The sequence below is a fragment of the Schistocerca gregaria genome, chromosome 10 (genome assembly GCF_023897955.1).
Source record: "Schistocerca gregaria isolate iqSchGreg1 chromosome 10, iqSchGreg1.2, whole genome shotgun sequence".
Lineage (NCBI taxonomy): Eukaryota > Metazoa > Arthropoda > Insecta > Orthoptera > Acrididae > Schistocerca > Schistocerca gregaria.
The window spans coordinates 194,491,656-194,511,082 of NC_064929.1; the positions used below are offsets into that span (position 1 = coordinate 194,491,656).

General features: G+C 39.9%; 1 protein-coding gene across 5 annotated transcripts in view; it reads left to right on the forward strand.

The window, feature by feature from the left end:
* LOC126293410 (sorting nexin-4-like) overlaps positions 1 to 19,427 on the forward strand; it is a 71,485-nt gene that overhangs the window by 11,085 nt on the left and 40,973 nt on the right. For all 5 annotated transcript variants that reach the window (XM_049986633.1, XM_049986631.1, XM_049986629.1 and 2 more), the window contains exons 2-4: positions 1,480 to 1,586; positions 13,745 to 13,961; positions 19,297 to 19,427. The exon at positions 19,297 to 19,427 is cut by the window's right edge and continues 85 nt beyond it. In XM_049986633.1, the coding sequence (XP_049842590.1) occupies positions 1,480 to 1,586; positions 13,745 to 13,961; positions 19,297 to 19,427 (455 nt within the window). The remainder of the gene's footprint in view (positions 1 to 1,479; positions 1,587 to 13,744; positions 13,962 to 19,296) is intronic.

The following is a 19,427-nucleotide window of genomic DNA, read 5'->3' on the forward strand; positions in this document are numbered from 1 at the left end:
GTTGCATGCTACTCAGGTGTAAATCCGTGCCTTGTATAGTATAAAAGACACTGACTGGCGCTTTTGACAATACTCATAACTTACGACTGAAGCAACAGGTCGAATGCTCATCACTACAAATATGGCTGCTGTGGGTGGCTTGACTGTCTGGAAGAGACTTCTTGGTATAGTCTGGGTGGCAACTGTCAAAGTAGAAGTTTTGCTGTTGGTTGGTAGATTTGATATGGACAGAGTACTGATGTAGCCATTTTTGAGGTAGAGGACAACATCAAGGGAAGTGGCTTTTTGGGTTGAGGAGGACCAAATGAAGCGGATGTGGGAGAAGGTGCTGAGGTCCTGGAGGAATGTTGACAGGGTGTCCTCAGCCTCTATCCAGGTCGCAAAGATATCAATGAATCTGAACCAGGTGAGTGTTTTCAGATTCTGGGTGTTTAGGAAGGATTCCTGTATATGGCACATGAATAAGTTAGTGTAGGATGGTGCCATGTGGGTGCCTGTAGCCATACCCATATTTGTTTGTAGGTGATACCTTTGAAAGAGAAATAATTGTGGGTGAGGATATAGTTGGTCAGTGACTAGGAAGGAGGTTGTAGTTTTGGAATGTCAGGTGTTGGGAAAGGTCGCATTCAGTAGCGGTTAGGCCGTGGGCTTTAGAGGTGTTATTGTAAAGGAAGGTGGCATCAGTAGTGACGGGCAGGGTAGCATGTGGTAAAGGAACAGGAACTGTGGAGAGGAAATGGTTGTATCTTTTATATAGGAGGATAGGTTCAGGGTAATAGGCTGAAAGTGTTTGTCCAAGAGAGCAAAGATTCTTTCAATGGGGACACGGTAACTGCCACGATGGTGTGTCCTGGGTGGTTGGGTTTATGGACTTTATGAAGCATGCAGAAGGTAGGAGTGCGGGGAGTTGTGGGGGTGAGGAGAGAGATGGACTCTGGGGAGAGGTTCTGGGATATGTCTTAGGATTTGAGGAGAAACTGGAGATCCCACGGGATTTCTGGAATGGGGTCTCTGTGGCAAGGTTTTTATGTGGATGACTCTGAAAGCTATCCAAGTCCTGCCAGGTAACTCTTGTGGTTCAAAACAGTGGTGGAGTTATTGTAAGCAGATAGAACTATAAGGTTGAATCAATTTTTAGGTGGTGGTCTACAGTTCTTACTGCAGATGTAATGTTAGCATACATGTTGAAGTATTTGTGGAATCATTTCTGCTATATGGTGAGTAGCAACTATCCTTTTCATAATATTGCTTGTACATTAGTTCTTAGGATTAGTCTGAACATGCAAAGACCTCAGAAGGAAACTTCAAATTATAATATGTGTGGTTGGGTTACAACACATGTTGTTTGGAGGTATTGTTATTTCAGATCCTTTTTGGGAAGACTGCATATTAAAATAAACAAACTTAATGCAGTAACTTTTTTTCTGGCAGTTGATATATTGAAAGAATTGTAAAGTTTCATTATCTCCATTTTTGCAGGACACACTTATAGATCACATGGAAATATCTGTAACGGAGGCAGAGAAGAGAGAGAATGGAGCACTCAACATCCGGGACTTCTATACTGTCTACTTAATAGAGACCAAGTGAGTATGTCAATGATCTGTGTATAATAAGTGAAACAGTGTTGTGTTGTCTATTTCTTGAGTTATTTTGCCATGGTAAAATGGTCAATGACTGAAGGTTAAGTTTGTGTCTTTGTTACACTGTATGATGTATGGCTCAGTGTTGTAGCCGGCCACGGTGGTTCGCAGTTCTAGACGCGCAGTCCGGAACCGTGCGACTGCTACGGTCGCAGGTTCGAATCCTGCCTCGGGCATGGATGTGTGCGATGTCCTTAGGTTAGTTTGGTTTAAGTAGTTCTAAGTTCTACGGGACTGATGACCACAGCAGTTGAGTCCCATAGTGCTCAGAGCCATTTGAACCAATCAGTATTGGTTTTTTTTTTTTTTTTTTTGTCTACATAGCAGCTTACGCATAAGTCATTGGACAAGTCAAGTTATAAATATACAGGCTGAAAGTCATTTCAAGGCATACATATTTAAGGTTACAATAATACACTTTACGCGTAAGTAGTTACTCAACACATTTCATAAATTTAAATATTCTATTATAACTACAGATCCGCAGGTCTGGGGCTTCAACTGGAGTTCTATTGTTTTCTTTTGTTGGTTGTCTTTATTTAACCTCTGGTAATGATTGAATGCCAAGTTGCATCATTATGCAGTCTACATTAAATTATAACTCCTTCAATAGCTATTTACAGTATACCACTGTCATTTGCAATGAAACTGTTTCTTTTTGTTGCAACCAACTACTGAATAGTTCACTGACAAGTCACAGCAGTGAAGTGGTATTTGTGTGCCAGTCTGTTGTACTTGATCAGCACAGTAAATGGCTCAGAATAGGGATATGAGTGAATGGATGAAAGAAGCTGCCTTGTTTAAAAGTGCCTGCAACTACATGAAGAGCGAAGTTGGTAGATTTGTTGGTGTTGTGAATGACACTCAATTTGACTCCATAGCAGTTTCTGCTGTCATTGTATCGATGTTCATCTCAACAAGTTTGTGAGCTAACACATCAAATGGAATTACAAAAACATTTGGAATTGTGTATCTCACAAGAGGTGTTGATCACTGCAGCACATGAAGCACCACATCCTACAGGACCAAAAACGGCATGGGCAGTAGCTGATTGGAGGCCTTTAGTGCGGCCTAACAAGTTGCTTTTTGCTTCTTTTTCAAATTGTGTGAAGTGTCAGGTGCACCAACAGCCCAATGGGTTGTTTAAATTGCAGTGTGTGGGGGCATTCTTCAGCCAGAAGCAGTTTTGGGTGGGGAGTATACACTGCCTATGGTCCATTCATTCAGGTTTATTTTATTTTATTTTTTTTTCTCCTCATGCGACTTTCCGGCAGCCTTTAGTGCGGCCTAACAAGTTGCTTTTTGCTTCTTTTTCAAATTGTGTGAAGTGTCAGGTGCACCAACAGCCCAATGGGTTGTTTAAATTGCAGTGTGTGGGGGCATTCTTCAGCCAGAAGCAGTTTTGGGTGGGGAGTATACACTGCCTATGGTCCATTCATTCAGGTTTATTTTATTTTATTTTTTTTTTCTCCTCATGCGACTTTCCGGCAGTTCGTCTTCCCGCGAACCATATGTGACTGGAACAGAAAAGGGAGGTAATGACAGTGGCATGTAAAGTGCCCTACGCCACACAACATTGGGTGGCTTGCAGATTATAAATGTAGATGTAGATTCCTTCCCTGTTATCTCAGAGTAGCACTTGCAACCCACATTCTCAGTTAATTGCTGAAGTATTCAAGTCTGTCTTCCCCATGCAGTTTTTACTCTCTACATGTCTCTAGTACTATGGAAGTTATTTCCTGATGTTGTAACACATGTCCTATCAGTGTCTCTCTTCTTCTTGTCAGTGTTTTGGTTCCTTTCTTTGTCTGTATTATGAAGGACCTCCTCTTTTGTTATGTCAGTCCACCTCATTTCTGATGTTCTTCTGTAGTATTATACCTCAAATGCTTCAGTTCTCTTCTGTTCTGGTCTGTTACCACAAATGTAAACTGAGAAAATCATTTCAACATTTTTGATTTCCAATTTGTCATTCCTTCTACCTCTCCACATTGAGTATGCTGTGGATGGTCATGTCTTTAAAGATTATAACAGTCAGATAAAGAAAAAACGGGATATAAATGTACTATGAACAGCAGTACTGATTTCTTGTTTTTTCTTTTTTGTTTTTGAATAAAACTTCATTTAAGAATGGAATAAATTTTGGTCATGAAATTTTTAATGTTTTGAAATATTGGGTCATTAGAGAAAATGAGGCAAGCAATTGGTGCTATTTTAATAATATTGCTGACAGTTATAAACAAGCATCAAACTTGGTGTCAGAATTGGCAAAGCATTGCCGAGACTGTCATTTTCCTGTTGCCTGCTATTCCTCTGAAATAATAAAAAGAAAGGAAATTATGGGAACAGCAATAAATTGAAAACTTAACCATAATTCTTTCATAACTTATTATAAAAAAGTACTTGATCTGCTGCCTTTGTCTACATAATATGCCTTTATCTGCTTGGGGTCCTTGGAAATGGGTGCCGTTACACAGAAAATAATCTTCATCCTCAGTTTTCACCCTTTAGCACTGACCATTCGTAGTGTCCAAACAGTCGTATGATCCTAGATTATAACAATATAGGTATTTTTTTGTTATATTCAACCTCTCATTGCTTTTGAGAAAAGTAGTGAACTATGGACAAACTAAGTTTTCTTTCATTATTTTGATTGTATGTATCTTGAAACTTATAATGTAAAACTGATTGTGTCAGCAATAACTGCTGTCCCTAGCTGGAAATCCATTTGTGGTTCATTCTGCCATCACAAGACACCCCACCCCCATCCCATCTTTCTCCATGAACATCTATTGTTACACATTCATTGCTGGCTTTCCAGGGACAACAGAACTTATATCAGTGCTGGATTCTTATCTTAGCTCTGCCATTGGGGAAAGTATCATCATCTAAAGATCAGTCAGTCATTGCTTTCAAGAATACTGTAATAGATGTAATTCTGATCTGAATTATAGTAACCTATCAGCTTTCTCCAATTTATTAATTGGAAGAATCAACAGCTCAGTGTGGAATCTAAATGTGGAAGTATTTATTTTGTTTATGTCTAGATTAAGTTCCGGATGACCGTATGAGCGAAAACCACTTGGTCTTGAACAGGTGAGTTCATAGTTTACAGTATGCTGGTTTGAAGAAATTGGAAACTGAAGAATTAATAAAAACACAGGCAGATTGAAAATATGACTAAATAACAGGTTACTTAGAAAAGTTCTCAACTGTTGTGAGGAATTCTTGCACAGGAATTGGACACATGGTAATCTTTGAAATTAGAAATTAGACTTGGAGTGTGGGTTTTGTCACTCTTTCATTTAGTTTATTCTTTCTTTTTTCCCAAAGTTCTGCTGGAAGGCTATTGAAAATGAAAGTTGCTGGACAGTGAACACTTTTCCATTTCGAGGGACAATAAATGCTTACAATGAATTTCCTCTTCTCTGTTTAAGGAGAGGACAATTTGTCTATTGTAGTGAGAGGCATTCTTTTTGTGTACTTCTGATATATGCCTCTAATCAGAGTAAGGTCACACTGGTTATTCTGTTTGTGTTGCATTCAGGAGGATAACAGTTCAGAGTTCTGCCCAGGTGTTCAGATTTAGCCTTTCCACAGTTTTATTACAAGAGTTAAGCTAAATATGAGCTCTGAGAATAATGTCTAAGAAACTTGAGAACAGCAATATTTTGAGTAGTAATAAAGTCCTGTGACGTTGGCTGCTTAGACACTCTCTTGTACTCAGGCGACGCAGGTGAAAAGGATTGTGACCTGATTATGGCTCCACAATAGGAACTGACAGGCTGTGAATGCAGAATGGAGCCAGAAACATGCGACATTCCATTTTGGAAATTGTTAGGAAATTCAGTATTCCTAGATTGCTGAGAGTACCAAATTTCAGGCATCACCTCTCATTGTGGACAACACAGTGGCAGACAGCCCTACTTTAAGAAGTGAGAGAAGCGGCATTTGTTTAGAGTTGTCAGTGCTAACAGATAGGCAACATTGTGTGAAATAACTGCAGAAATCAATGTGAGACATACGAGCTGAACATATCCGTTAGGGTAGTGCACTGAAATTTGGTGTTAATGGGCCTTTGCTAACAGCACGACACTGCCTGCAGCGTCTCCCGAGGGCTAGTGACCATATCGGTTGGATCACAGACAACTGTGCCCTGACCAGATGAGTCCCGATACTTTTATGTACTTCTGCTATATGGGTTAGTGTGGTGTACACACAACAAAGCCATTGACCCAAGTTGTCAACAGGGCACTGCACAAACTGGTGGGAACTTCATAATGGTATTGGCTGTGTTCATATGGAATGGACTAGGTCCTTCGGTTACCTGGAGTCCATTTGCAGCCATTCATGGACTTCATGTTCCCAAACAACAATGGAACTTTTATGGGTGACAGTTCACCATGTCACCATATCATAATTGTTCACAGCTGGTTTGAAGAAGATTCTGGATAGTTCGACTGAATGATTTGGCCGGGCAGATCAGCCAACACACATCCCATAGAACATTTATGAGACATAATCAATAGGTCACTTCGTATGCACAAAATCCAGCACTGGTGACACTTGCACAATTATGGACAACTATAGAGGCAGCACAGTTAAATATTTCTGAAGGGGACTACAGATGACTTGAGTCTGTGCCAGGCAAAATGAGGGCCACCATATTGGGAAGTATCCCGTGACTTTTGTCACCTCACTGTACCCCACTTGTTTGTGTGTGGTATCAGTTAAAATTTTCTCTCCTGTAATCTTGGAAAAATATTTCACCACTTTGAGCTTCAGCTTATCGAATGAACAACTTCCCAGCCTTTGATATACAATTCATTGGTGGTTCCATAAGCCAATAATTAAGGACAAAAGTGCTGTGCAGGACTTAATTTCTGTACCTGTGAGTTGTGAATTGTCTTCTGTGAGCCAATAATATCTTTCCATTTTGAGTTATAGTTGTGGAATCAACTGATCATTAACAGCCTACCTATTAGATAATATCATTACACCATTTCATTACTTTGATGCAATTTAAATCAGTAAACACTCGTACAGTTCTGGATTCCATTGAAGCTAGAAATGTCTGAGAGTTGTCAGAAACTGCTCTAAGACAGTTCCACACTCCTCCATCAAAAATTACTTCTATGTTACTACACTTGAGGATGCTCCAGATGAACTCTCATCATCAACTAACTGTGACCCCATCAGTTGTAAAGTGAACAGTATTATTGTCAAAGTTGTAATAATTATATGCTGGTGTTTGCAACTTAAGGACAGCAGTAACTTCCACATTGTGCGTCACACAGCTTGATGAAACTTGGACCTTACGTAGAAAGAACTGCAACAGTATAATACAGAACGTAACTGGAAGAAATAAACAAACAAACAAACAGAAAGGCACTTTTCTTCAAATGCAATAATTAAACTGATTTCAGCACGATTCGTGATGGTCCCAGGGTGTTTTTAAAAGGATACGTGATAACTGTGGATGGCACTGCATGCTCTGTAACATGGTCTGACCTTTGCCACAACATTGGTAAGGCGTTCTTATGGTGGGATGTTACATTCCTACGCCATAGTTATCGTCGAGTGCTGGACGGTTATCGGTAGGTGTGGATGTGCTGTAGTATGCATCCCACATGTGTTTGAGGCATTTAAGTCTGAGGGAATGGGCATACCAGTCCATTCCCCAAATATCCTCTTGTTCAAGGAGCTGCTGCTCCTGCACTGTTCGATGCGCGCACACACACATTGTCAGCCATAAAAATGAAGTAGTAGCTCAATGCAGCACTGAAGACACATGGTGGGGGTGGAGTGCAATATCGCTATAATATTGACAGGTCAGTGTCCTTTGTTCAAAGATTTTGAGGTCAGTGTGCTCGTGCAGCATCATGCCTTGTGACATCATAACACCTGCACCATCGAAATGATAGTGTTTGACAATGTTCTGGGTGCGTTGTTTTTCCATCTCTCCCTATGATGGTACATCCAGCATTGTCAGATAAGATTGTTGTGGTGGTCCAGGTATTAGGGTGGGGAGAGGTTTAATGATACATGGCCACAGTAATTTCGAAATCATTTTACGAGGTACTCACTAGTCATTGTTATTGTGGCACTGTACTTCTCCATGCGTGTCTTTTCAACAGTAGTATTGGTTATGACTTCATTTTTATTGATGACAATGTAATTCACTTGATAGCCACAGGCAAGGCTGCCTACATATCTTGGATGAGGTCCTCTGGCAGCTATACTGCCTAAAGGGTTCCATAACGTACCTAATATTGGACCTCTCAATAACTAGTAAACTCTTCCCTCATGTGTCTGCTCGGACCCTCCTGAAGGAGCAGCCACCTGTCCACTCACAGGGTGAATGGGCAAAGCCAGGTGGCCATTCTTCACATTGACCCTCTGCCTCGAGCAACACGAACTTGTTACCACTTTCCACTCATCTGCGATGAGCGTGAGTCCTCCACATTGGGAGCACAAGGAGGGACCTCAGAAGCAGAGCCTGTGGCCAAAACAACTGACACTACGATATGCTAGATTCTCTGCCGCTGCTACACCCCGAGACAGCAGCCTGAAGGTGACTGACCATAGCCAAAAACACATTCAGCTGTTTGCTAACAGTGGCCAGCTCCTCCTCCTCCTGTAAACACCCTAACCATCCTGTTGTTGTTGTTGTTGTTGTTGTAGTCTTCAGTCCTGAGACTGCTTTGATGCAGCTCTCCCATGCTACTCTATCCTGTGCAAGCTTCAGCATCTCACAGTACTTACTGCAACCTACATCCTTCTGAATCTGCTTAGTGTATTCATCTCTTGGTCTCCCTCTACGATTTTTACCCTCCACGCTGCCCTCCAATGCTAAATTTGTGATCCCTTGATGCCTCAGAACATGTCCAACCAACCGATCCCTTCTTCTAGTCAAGTTGTGCCACAAACTTCTCCCAAATCCTATTCAATACCACCTCATTAGTTATGTGATCTACCCATCTAATCTTCAGCATTCTTCTGTAGCACCACATTTCGAAAGTTTCTATTCTCTTTTTGTCCAAACTATTTATCATACACGTTTCACTTCCATACAAGGCTACACTCGATAAAAATACTTTCAGAAAAGACTTCCTGACACTTAAATCTATACTCGATGTTAATAAATATCTCTTCTTCAGAAACGCTTTCCTTGCCATTGCCAGTCTACATTTTATATCCTCTCTACTTCGACCATCATCAGTTATTTTGCTCGCCAAATAGCAAAACTCCTTTACTACTTTAAGTGTCTCATTTCCTAATCCAATGCCCTCAGCATCACCCGACTTAATTCGACTACATTCCATTATCCTCGTTTTGCTTTTGTTGATGTTCATCTTATATCCTCCTTTCAAGACACTGTCCATTCTGTTCAACTGATCTTCCAAGTCCTTTGCTGTTTCTGACAGAATTACAATGTCATCGGCGAACCTGAAAGTTTTTATTTCTTCTCCATGGATTTTAATACCTACTCAGAATTTTTCTTTTGTTTACTTTACTGCCTGCTCAATATATAGATTGAATAACATCGGGGATAGGCTACAACCCTGTCTCACTCCATTCCCAACCACTGCTTCCCTTTCATGCCCCTCGACTCATAACTGCCATCCTAGCAAGACTAAATGAAGAAGTAAGTTATAGAAGCAGATAGAATCCTAGATACGCAACTTGCTGCCCACGTGATGTGTTACCAATGGACGCTGATGTGTTAATGAGCCATGTAGCAGGCTGTTCAGTGAGCAACTATTGCTCTACAGACTGCATGAATTCACCCTTAAAAAATGCAAGAGTGAACCTCTTAAATAAACATGCACGAAATTTAATAAATATACTAATAGGAAAATACAGAAAAACATACAGGGTGTTTCAAAAATGACCGGTATATTTGAAACGGGAATAAAAACTAAACAAGCAGTGATAGAAATACACCGTTTGTTGCAATATGCTTGGGACAACAGTACATTTTCATGCAGACATACATTCGAAATTACAGTAGTTACAATTTTCAACAACAGATGGTGCTGCAAGTGACGTGACAGATATAGAAGACAACGCAGTCTGTGGGTGCGCCATTCTGTACGTCGTCTTTCTGCTGTAAGCGTGTGCTGTTCACAACGTGCAAGTGTGCTGTGGACAACATGGTTTATTCCTTAGAACAGAGGATTTTTCTGGTGTTGGAATTCCACCGCCTAGAACACAGTGTTGTTGCAACAAGACGAAGTTTTCAACGGAGGTTTAATGTAACCAAAGGACCGAAAAGCAATACAATAAAGGATCTGTTTGAAAAATTTCAACGGACTGGGAACGTGACAGATGAACGTGCTGGAAAGGTAGGGCGACCGCGTACGGCAACCACAGAGGGCAACGGGCAGCTAGTGCAGCAGGTGATCCAACAGCGGCCTCGGGTTTCCGTTCACCGTGTTGCAGCTGCGGTCCAAATGACGCCAACGTCCACATATCGTCTCATGCGCAAGAGTTTACACCTCTATCCATACAAAACTCAAACGCGGCGACCCCTCAGTGACGCTACCATTGCTGCACGAGCGACATTCGCTAACTATATAGTGCACAGGATTAATGACGGTGATATGCATGTGGGCAGCACTTGGTTTACTGACGAAGCTTATTTTTACCTGGACGGCTTCGTCAATAAACAGAACTGGCGCATATGGGGAACCAAAAAGCCCCATGTTGCAGTCCCATCGTCCCCGCATCCTCAAAAAGTACTGGTTTGGGCCTCCATTTCTTCCAAAGGAATCATTGGCCCATTTTTCAGATCCGAAACTATTACTGCATCACATTATCTGGACATTCTTCGTGAACTTGTGGTGGTACAAACTGCCTTAGACGACACTGCGAACACCTCTTGGTTTATGCAAGATGGTGCCCGGCCACATCGCACGGCCGACGTCTTTAATTTCCTGAATGAATATTTCGATGATCGTGTGATTGCTTTGGGCTATCCGAAACATACAGGAGGCGGCGTGGATTGGCCTCCCTATTCGCCAGACATGAACCGCTGTAACTTCTTTCTGGGGGGACATTTGAAAGACCAGGTGTACCGCCAGAATCCAGAAACAATTGAACAGCTGAAGCAGTACATCTCATCTGCATGTGAAGCCATTCCGCCAGACACGTTGACAAAGGTTTCGGGTAATTTCATTCAGAGACTACGCCATATTATTGCTATGCATGGTGGATATGTGGAAAATATCGTACTATAGAGTTTCCCAAACTGCAGCGCCGTCTGTTGTTGACAATTGTAACTACTGTAATTTTGAAAGTTTGTCTACCTGTAAATGTACTGTTGTCCCAACATATTGCAACAAATGGTGTATTTCTATCGCTGCTCGTTTAGTTTGTATTGCCGTTTCAAATATACTGGTCATTTTTGAAACACCCTGTACTTAACTTGCTGCTCTGTAGATGTGTGTAAGCCGAGAGCTGGAGACTGACTGACTGACTACCTGCCTTACTGAATGGGCAGATGGTTATTTTCAAAACAAAACAAATGAACAACTACTGCACTACAAACTGAATGAATTTACACTTACAAAAGAATGAGATTAAACTTCTTAAACAGAAAAACATGCACGAAATTTGATAAATATGAAGAAAACACAGAAAAATGTAAAAACTTAACTTACCATGCTGTAGATGTCTTCAAGCTGAGAGCTGGAGCAAATATTACTGTACACCAAATATTGACCTGGAACTATTCTCCATTATGTACATAAGATGGTGTGAGTCAGGAATCTATGATGTACTCTAGAATGGTTTTGGACTGCAATATGCTATATCTGCCCTGTTGGAAATGTGCCTCATTGTTAACATTCACATTCCTTTCAAAACTGTCATCCACACTTTTTGTTTTCAAACATCGTTGAATTCTCACTGTTGAAAATGGCCAGTTGCAATAAACCTGGCTGAGAATAACAAAGTGACAGACACCCAGGGACAGCTACCATTGGAACAACAAATCATAGTGAGCATTTGGTCTCACCTCCTTTCCTGTGACTTGTTGTCGTATCACTCTGCTTGCTACCTCTGCTGCGGGTTACATGTTAGCTGTATAGGACAGTTGCAGACTGTTGTATAATTCAGAATGAGATTTTCACTCTGCTGCGGAGTGTGCACTGATACGAAACTTCCTGGCAGATTAAAACTGTGTGCCGGACCAAGACATGAACTCGGGACCTTTGCCTTTCACGGGCAAGTGCTCTATCATCTGAGCTACCCAAGTGCGACTCAAGCCCCGTCCTCGCAGATTTTAGTTGTATAACTGTTGTGATTTGTTTCTCTGCACAGTATGTTTCTTCTACAGAGTGTCTGAAGCCAAGTGTGCAATTACTTAAGAAAGTGGTGCGGCCACTATGATCTGCAAAGTGAACTCAGTAGCGTATGTTGAGGAGGAATTTATGAACATACTCGGCAATGGACTGCACAGATGCAGCTACCAAAATCATATTGTGCTTGCACGTAACAGTGAACCAACCACGTCATCCCTTCCATGCTTCACTATCAAACACTTTATTTTGGTCCCCGTGTAGATGATGTCAGTTAAAACTTCTATGGATATAGATAAAGATCTTTTGTCAGGATTAACAGCATGATATTGTTGAAAATGTTTAGTTCTTATGCTCAACAGTGAATTAAGATTCATGGAGTTAAGGCTACACCCACATTTATCATCCAATGATAAAAAGATTTTTACTAACATCATCTGTAGATAATAGCTGAGCAATAGTGTGACCAATAAAAGAAGAGGCCCACAATTTTAATTGTACATTCTCTTTGGCACACCTTATATAATTGTTACACCAAACGAAGATAATTGAAAACCCAAAATACATGTTAGTATAAAAATAAAGCTATAAGGAGCAGTCAAATGAAAACAGAAAGCCCACCACAAAAGGCCCATGGAATTGTTCCATTCAAAAGTAATAACACAAGTGATAAGACATTTATCTTGTTGGAAGATGAGACAGTCAATTCCTGGTTCGTGGAGTGCAGTTGGCTGCTGACAGATCCCCAACTGCGTGTACTCCTGCACTTGCTCAACCGACTGAAATTTACATCTGTCCCTGTATTTCTTTAGATCACCATAAATGTGGAAACTACATGGTGAAAGATCTGGCCTGTAAGGAGGATGTTGCTGTGTTTCCCAACCAAATCACTGAAGTGTAGCCCTTCTCCGATCGGCAGTGTGGCGGCAGGCTTTATCTTGGACCACTGCAGTTGAAGGGGATCATCGTGATCTTACTGGAACTTGTGCGAACAGCTGGGGAAGATGTGAGAGGTTTCCCCTGTTGTTTTTCCTATTCCTCCTTTGGGCAGTCGGAACATTGTTAGACAGAATCATCCTGTTGCACGATAATGCCTGTCCCCCACATCGCCAATTGGACAAAGGCTACACTTACCACTTCGGATGGGAAACACTGCAACATCCTTCTTATAGCCTGGGTCTTTCACTGTGTGATTTTCACATCTTGGCATCCCAAAGCAAGGCATGCGTGGACATACAGATGTGGGTGCAGTTGGGGATCTGTTGGTGGCTGACCTCATTTTATGAAACAGGAATTGCTCGTCTCATTTTCCAGTGGAATAAATGTCTTAATGCCTATGATGACTACTTTTGACTGGAACCATTCCATAGTCCTATTGTGGTGGGTGTTCGGTTTTCACTTGAGTGCCTCTCACATGTAGAACATGATTGCTGTATTTCTTCAAGTAATTTTAAATCAGTCACCTATCTCAACGACTAGTGTCATTGATAAATTATTGTATTTGAGGTGTTGTGTATCCATCACCTTCATCTCTGATTGCTCCAGTAGTAGTAATGCAGTGATTAGTTCATGTAGTGTCATTCTTGTCTTTTTCTTAACTTCACAAGATAATGTAATTTAGATTATTTGACATGTGACTTGGTAATATTCATTTTGATTGATGATGTGAATTTGCTGTGAATTTACAATTGTAAAGCTCCTCAGAGGCAGCATTTTTTGAAGGTGTGTTTAGAGGTTACCATTTTTAAAATTAAGTATTCAGATTCATAAACCAGTGGTGAATTTTTAAATTTTCAGAGTAACAGACCCAGACTGGAATGGTGCATATAGTCGCATAAGCAGTGTCTGGCGGCGTTACTCGGAATTTGTTCTTCTGAGGACGTACCTCGAACTGGAGTATCCTTACATCGTTCTGCCTCCACTACCTGAGAAGAAAGTTCTGTATCCATGGCAGAAGGCAGCCTCGGACACCTTTGACCCCGATTTCGTCGATAGACGGCGAGCTGGTCTCGAGGTTAGTTGCGAGAGTCTACTTTTTATTTGTGGATAGAAAAAGTCTCGTAGTTTCCTCATCCCACATGTTATTGTCTGCTTTCCAAGAAGAAACACCTTTTCTGAAATTAGTGATATAAGAGGTGAAACTGTCATTATTAATGTTGACAGGTGACAAGGATACTAGATATTGAATTGCTGACTCAAAAATGCTAGAACCGTCCAGTTTCCCAAGGGTACTGTCTGACGGGATGTGTGTACTATTAAATAGTGTTCTGATCACTACTAGATCAACTTTTTCTGTAGTTAAAGAAGTCTCACATTTTGAAAGCTTGGAATTAAGAGTTTAGTAAGTTTGAATCTTCCACTAGACAGGGATAATAGAAACTTGTGATAACTTATGCCACAAATAGTGCTTATATGAATGAGGATGTTTTTGGGGGACTGAAGGCAGTAACTGATAACTGTTTTTGGGATGGCGAACTGACAAGAAGTTATTAACGCGTTAGTGGCAGTATTGCACAGGATTCATGAATATACATGGTCATAAATTACTCTAATAAAAACACTTGCATAATATAATTAGTAACTTTGATTATAAAAATTGTAGATTAAAACTGAAGAAACTGCAAAAAGGTGGAAATTTAAGGAGATGGAACCTGGATAAACTGACTAAACCAGAGGTTGTACAGAGTTCCAGGGAGAGCGTAAGGGAACAAATGGCAGGAATGGGGGAAAGAAATACAGTAGAAGAAGAATGGGTAGCTTTGAGGGATGATGTAGTGAAGGCAGCAGAGGATCAAGTAGGTAAAAAGACAAGGGCTAGTAGAAATCCTTGGGTAACAGAAGAAATATTGAATTTAATTGATGAAAGAAGAAAATATAAAAATGCAGTAAATGAAGCAGGCAAAAAGGAATACAAACGTCTCAAAAATGAGATCGACAGGAAGTGCAAAATGGCTAAGCAGGGATGGCTAGAGGATAAATGTAAGGATGTAGAGGCTTATCTCACTAGGGGTAAGATAGATACTGCTTACAGGAAAATTAAAGAGACCTTTGGAGAAAACAGAACCACTTCTATGAATATCAAGAGCTCAGATGGAAACCCAGTTCTAAGCAAAGAAGGGGAAGCAGAAATGTGGAAGGTGTATATAGAGGGTCTATACAAGGGCAATGTACTTGAGGACAATATTATGGAAATGGAAGAGGATGTAGATAAAGATTGAATGGGAGATACGATGCTGCGTGAAGAGTTTGACAGAGCACTGAAAGACCTGAGTCGAAACAAGGCCCCGGGAGTAGACAACATTCCATTGGAAGTACTGACAGCCTTGGGAGAGCCAGTCCTGATAAAACTCTACAGTTTGGTGAGCAAGATGTATGAGACAGGCAAAGTACCCTTAGACTTCAAGAAGAATATAATAATTCCAGTCCCAAAGAAAGCAGGTGTTGACAGATGTGAAAATTACCGAACAATCAGTTTAATAAGTCATAGCTGCAAAATACTAACGCAAATTCTTTACAGACGAATGGAAAAACTAATAGAAGCCGACCTTGGGGAAGATCAGTTTGGATTCTGTAGAAATATTGGAACACGTGAGGCAATACTGACCCTACGGCTTATCTTAGAAGCTAGATTAAGGAAAGGCAAACATATGTTTCTAGCATTTGTAGGCTTAGAGAAAGCTTTTGACAATGTTGATGGAATATTCTCTTTGAAATTCTGAAGGTGGCAGTGGTAAAATATAGGCAGCAAAATGTTATTTATAATTTGTATAGAAACCAAATGGCAGTTATGAGTCGAGGGACATGAAAGGGAAGCGGTGGTTGGGAAGGGAGTGAGACAGGGTTGTAGCCTTTCCCCAATGTTATTTAATCTGTATATTGAGCAAGCAGTAAAGGAAACAAAACAAAAATTCGGAGTAGGTATTAAAATCCATGGAGAAGAAATAAAATCTTTGTGATTCGCTGATGACATTGTAATTCTGTCAGAGACAGCAAAGGACTTGGAAGAGCAGTTGAACGGAATGGATGGTGTCGTGAAGGGAGGATATAAGATGAACATCAACAAAAGCAAAACAAGGATAATGGAATGTAGTCAAATTGTCGGGTGATGTTGAGGGTATTAGATTAAGAAACGAGACTCTTAGAGTAGTAAAGGAGTTTTGCTATTTGGGGAGCAAAATAACTGATGATGGTCAAAGTAGAGAGGATATAAAATGTAGACTGGCAATGGGAAGGAAAGCATTTCTGAAGAAGAGATATTTATTAACATCGAGTATAGATTTAAGCGTCAGGAAGTCTTTTCTGAAAGTATTTTTATCGAGTGTAGCCTTGTATGGAAGTGAAACGTGGATAATAAATAGTTTGGACAAAAAGAGAATAGAAACTTTAGAAATGTGGTACTACAGAAGAATGCTGAAGATTAGATGCGTAGATCACATAACTAATGAGGTGGTACTGAATAGGATTTGGGAGAAGTATGTGGCACAACTTGACTAGAAGAAGGGATCGGTTGGTTGGACATGTTCTGAGGCATTAAGGGATCACCAATTTAGTATTGAAGAGCAGTGTGGGGGGTAAAAATCGTAGAGGGAGACCAAGAGATGAATACACCAAGCAGATTCAGAAGGATGTAGGTTGCAGTAGGTGCTGGGAGATGAAGCAGCTTGCACAGGATAGAGTAGCATGGAGAGCTGCATCAAAGCAGTCTTAGGACTGAAGACAGCAACAACAACATATAAAAATTACAAGAAACTCCTAATAATTGCTTGATCTAGCCACATATTCTTCAATGTTTTTCTGTTGTACTACATTTCAAAAGCTTGTACTCTGTTTTTTTTTCTATATGAATTATTGTTCATGTTTAACTTATGTCTGTTGTGAACTCTAGAAATATCCTCTCAGAGAAGGCATCCCAACACTAAAATTTTTATCAGATGTTAACCTGTTTCTTTTGCAAAAAAGCTTTTCTTGCCATTGGCAGTCTTCATTTTATATTCTCTCCACTTCGATCATCATCAGTTGTTTAAGTTGCCAAATGGCAAAACTTGCCTAATTCCTGTAACACAGCCAGACTGAATTTTACTACATTCCATTACCCTAGTTTTTCTTCTGTTGATGTCAGTGTGAGTCTTGTGTCAAAGTACGATCCATTGTCTTAAAGTGCTCTGGTAGATTTACAATGTCACAGGCAAATCTCAGTTTTTACTACTTCTTCCTCAACTTCAGTTACCTTTCCAAATTTCTCCTCCATTTCATGTCCTTCGGCTCTTACAACTGCTGTCGGTTTTCTGTATAAACTGTAGATAACCTTTCAGTCCCTGTATTTTATCCCTGTTACCTTCAAAATTTCAAAGAATGTTTTCAGGTCAACATTGTCAAAAGTTTTTTGTTAACCTGCAAATGCTGTAAATGTAGGTTTACTTGTCTTCAACCTGTCTTGTAAGATAAACCAGTGTCAGTATTGCCTCATATTCCTAAATTAGTCTTTACCCACGATGCTGTTCCCGAGGTCTGCTTCTACCACATTTTTCTGTTCATCTGTAGATAACTCTTTTACTGTTAAATTGGTCAATACTGGCTGAAATAGCATTCATCTTTTTTGTCTGTAACTTGTGAGTGCACTTACAGATTGTGCATTTTGCACAACAAACTTCATTACAGCAATAATAGCAAAACTGTTCAAAGCAAATTGTTGTACTTATCTTTCATTTCAAGGTCTCCTCCAAGTTGTGAATGTGTTGTTTGTTTACTTTTTAAGGACCTCTAAAATTTGCAGACTAGGTTTTATGGACTCAGTTGCCTCTCAAATAAAAACACCGGCCATAAAATTGGGTGCATAACTCAGTTTATTCACTGTTAGATTAATATCTACCCAGTGTAATAAAGTCCACCATTTTAAGTAATAATGTGCAATAATTGTACTGCAGTGTGTGTGACCAATGTTTCCTTACATTAAGGCATTCACTTTGCAAGTCTGTTTTTCCTTCAGATATGTCTAGTGTCACAGACAATGCCCTCAGTATCAGTTTAGCTCCTACAATGTGATTCCCCAAAATAGGTAATTATCAGAAACCAATATTAGCGTTAAAAATAGAGCAAATGTTAACAATTCTTTTGACCAAATTATATATTGTTCTAGTGGTAGTTTATTATATTTATTTACAGTTTTGGACGTTAATTGTTCTGGTATTTGGACTAGTGGTTTTGACATTTGCTCAAAAAAAGCATGTATGTTTCTTTAACATTTGATTTTTCATGTGTAGTGCAATTAATTTTACAGTAAAGATGTAACTCGAATTCTTCTGTTAATGATGCAGATTAGTTTGAAGTTGTAAATTATAATGCAATTTAAATGCTACTTCAAATACCTGACATTGTCACTTGGAGAGCGATCACAAATTCATTGTAAAGGAAGCTTCAATAGAAAGTCTTTGTTGCCTCGATTGCATGTAGGTATGCTTGGTTACTAGTTTTGGCTGGGCTGAGCTACCATCTGCAGATTCTCAGTGTACATGTTATGAAATTGTGCTCTGTGATAAACTCTTTTCATCATGATCCCATTACAATGCTACAAAAAAATATGCAGTATATCACACAGCACAATTTCCTAATCTGTACACTGAGACCGAAAGATAGCAGCTTAGCCTTACTAAAACTAGTAATCCAGTATACCTACATGTGATTAAGGCAATAAAAACTAAATATCTGAAGCTTTCTTTAGGTTAAATTTTATTTAATTCAATAAATCCTTGATCTGGGAAGTTTGATAAAATTTGGAAGGTTTTCAAAATTCTCCAGCAACTAAGCCTTCTAGTGAGATATAAAATCATAAAAATAAAATTATTTCTTGGAATAATGTAATTTATTAAATTATATACTTAATCAGTTTCAGCATTGCTTCCATTTTTTGGTGTATTTGATGATCAGTTAAGTGTTGTGGTCACTAACAGACCAGACTGAGAAATATTGTGCTTTAAATTGCATCAGTAATTATTGGTTTTGTTTTATTGTATATTTTCAGTCACAGTAGTGATTTTGGTTTGTAAAAAAAAAATTACTGATTGGAAAAAATAATTTCTCATGCTATTAACAGTAGGTACCACAGGTGTTATATATACAGTTGTTATTGTAATTGTACATGCTACTTGCTAAACTACGGTATAAAAATATTAACTGAAAGTACAGATTCGCAGCACCTAACAATCGTGCTCAACAACAGACCCAGCTAAAAGGTAAATTGACTGGTATAGTGTTAAAAGTTGCGAGGTCGACATATTAATCTGGTTGTTCCCCACCTGTGAAGTCTTTTACAGAAAGTGATGTGAGAGTGTGGGTGGCTCTGGCTCTTGCAGAACTTCCTGCTGCGGGTGGCGTCGCACCCGGTGCTGTCACAGGACCACCTGTTTGTCGGGTTCCTGCAGCAGGAGCAGGGCTGGAAGGAGAGCATCAAGGAGACCGGCTACCTGCAGCTGGCCGAGACTAA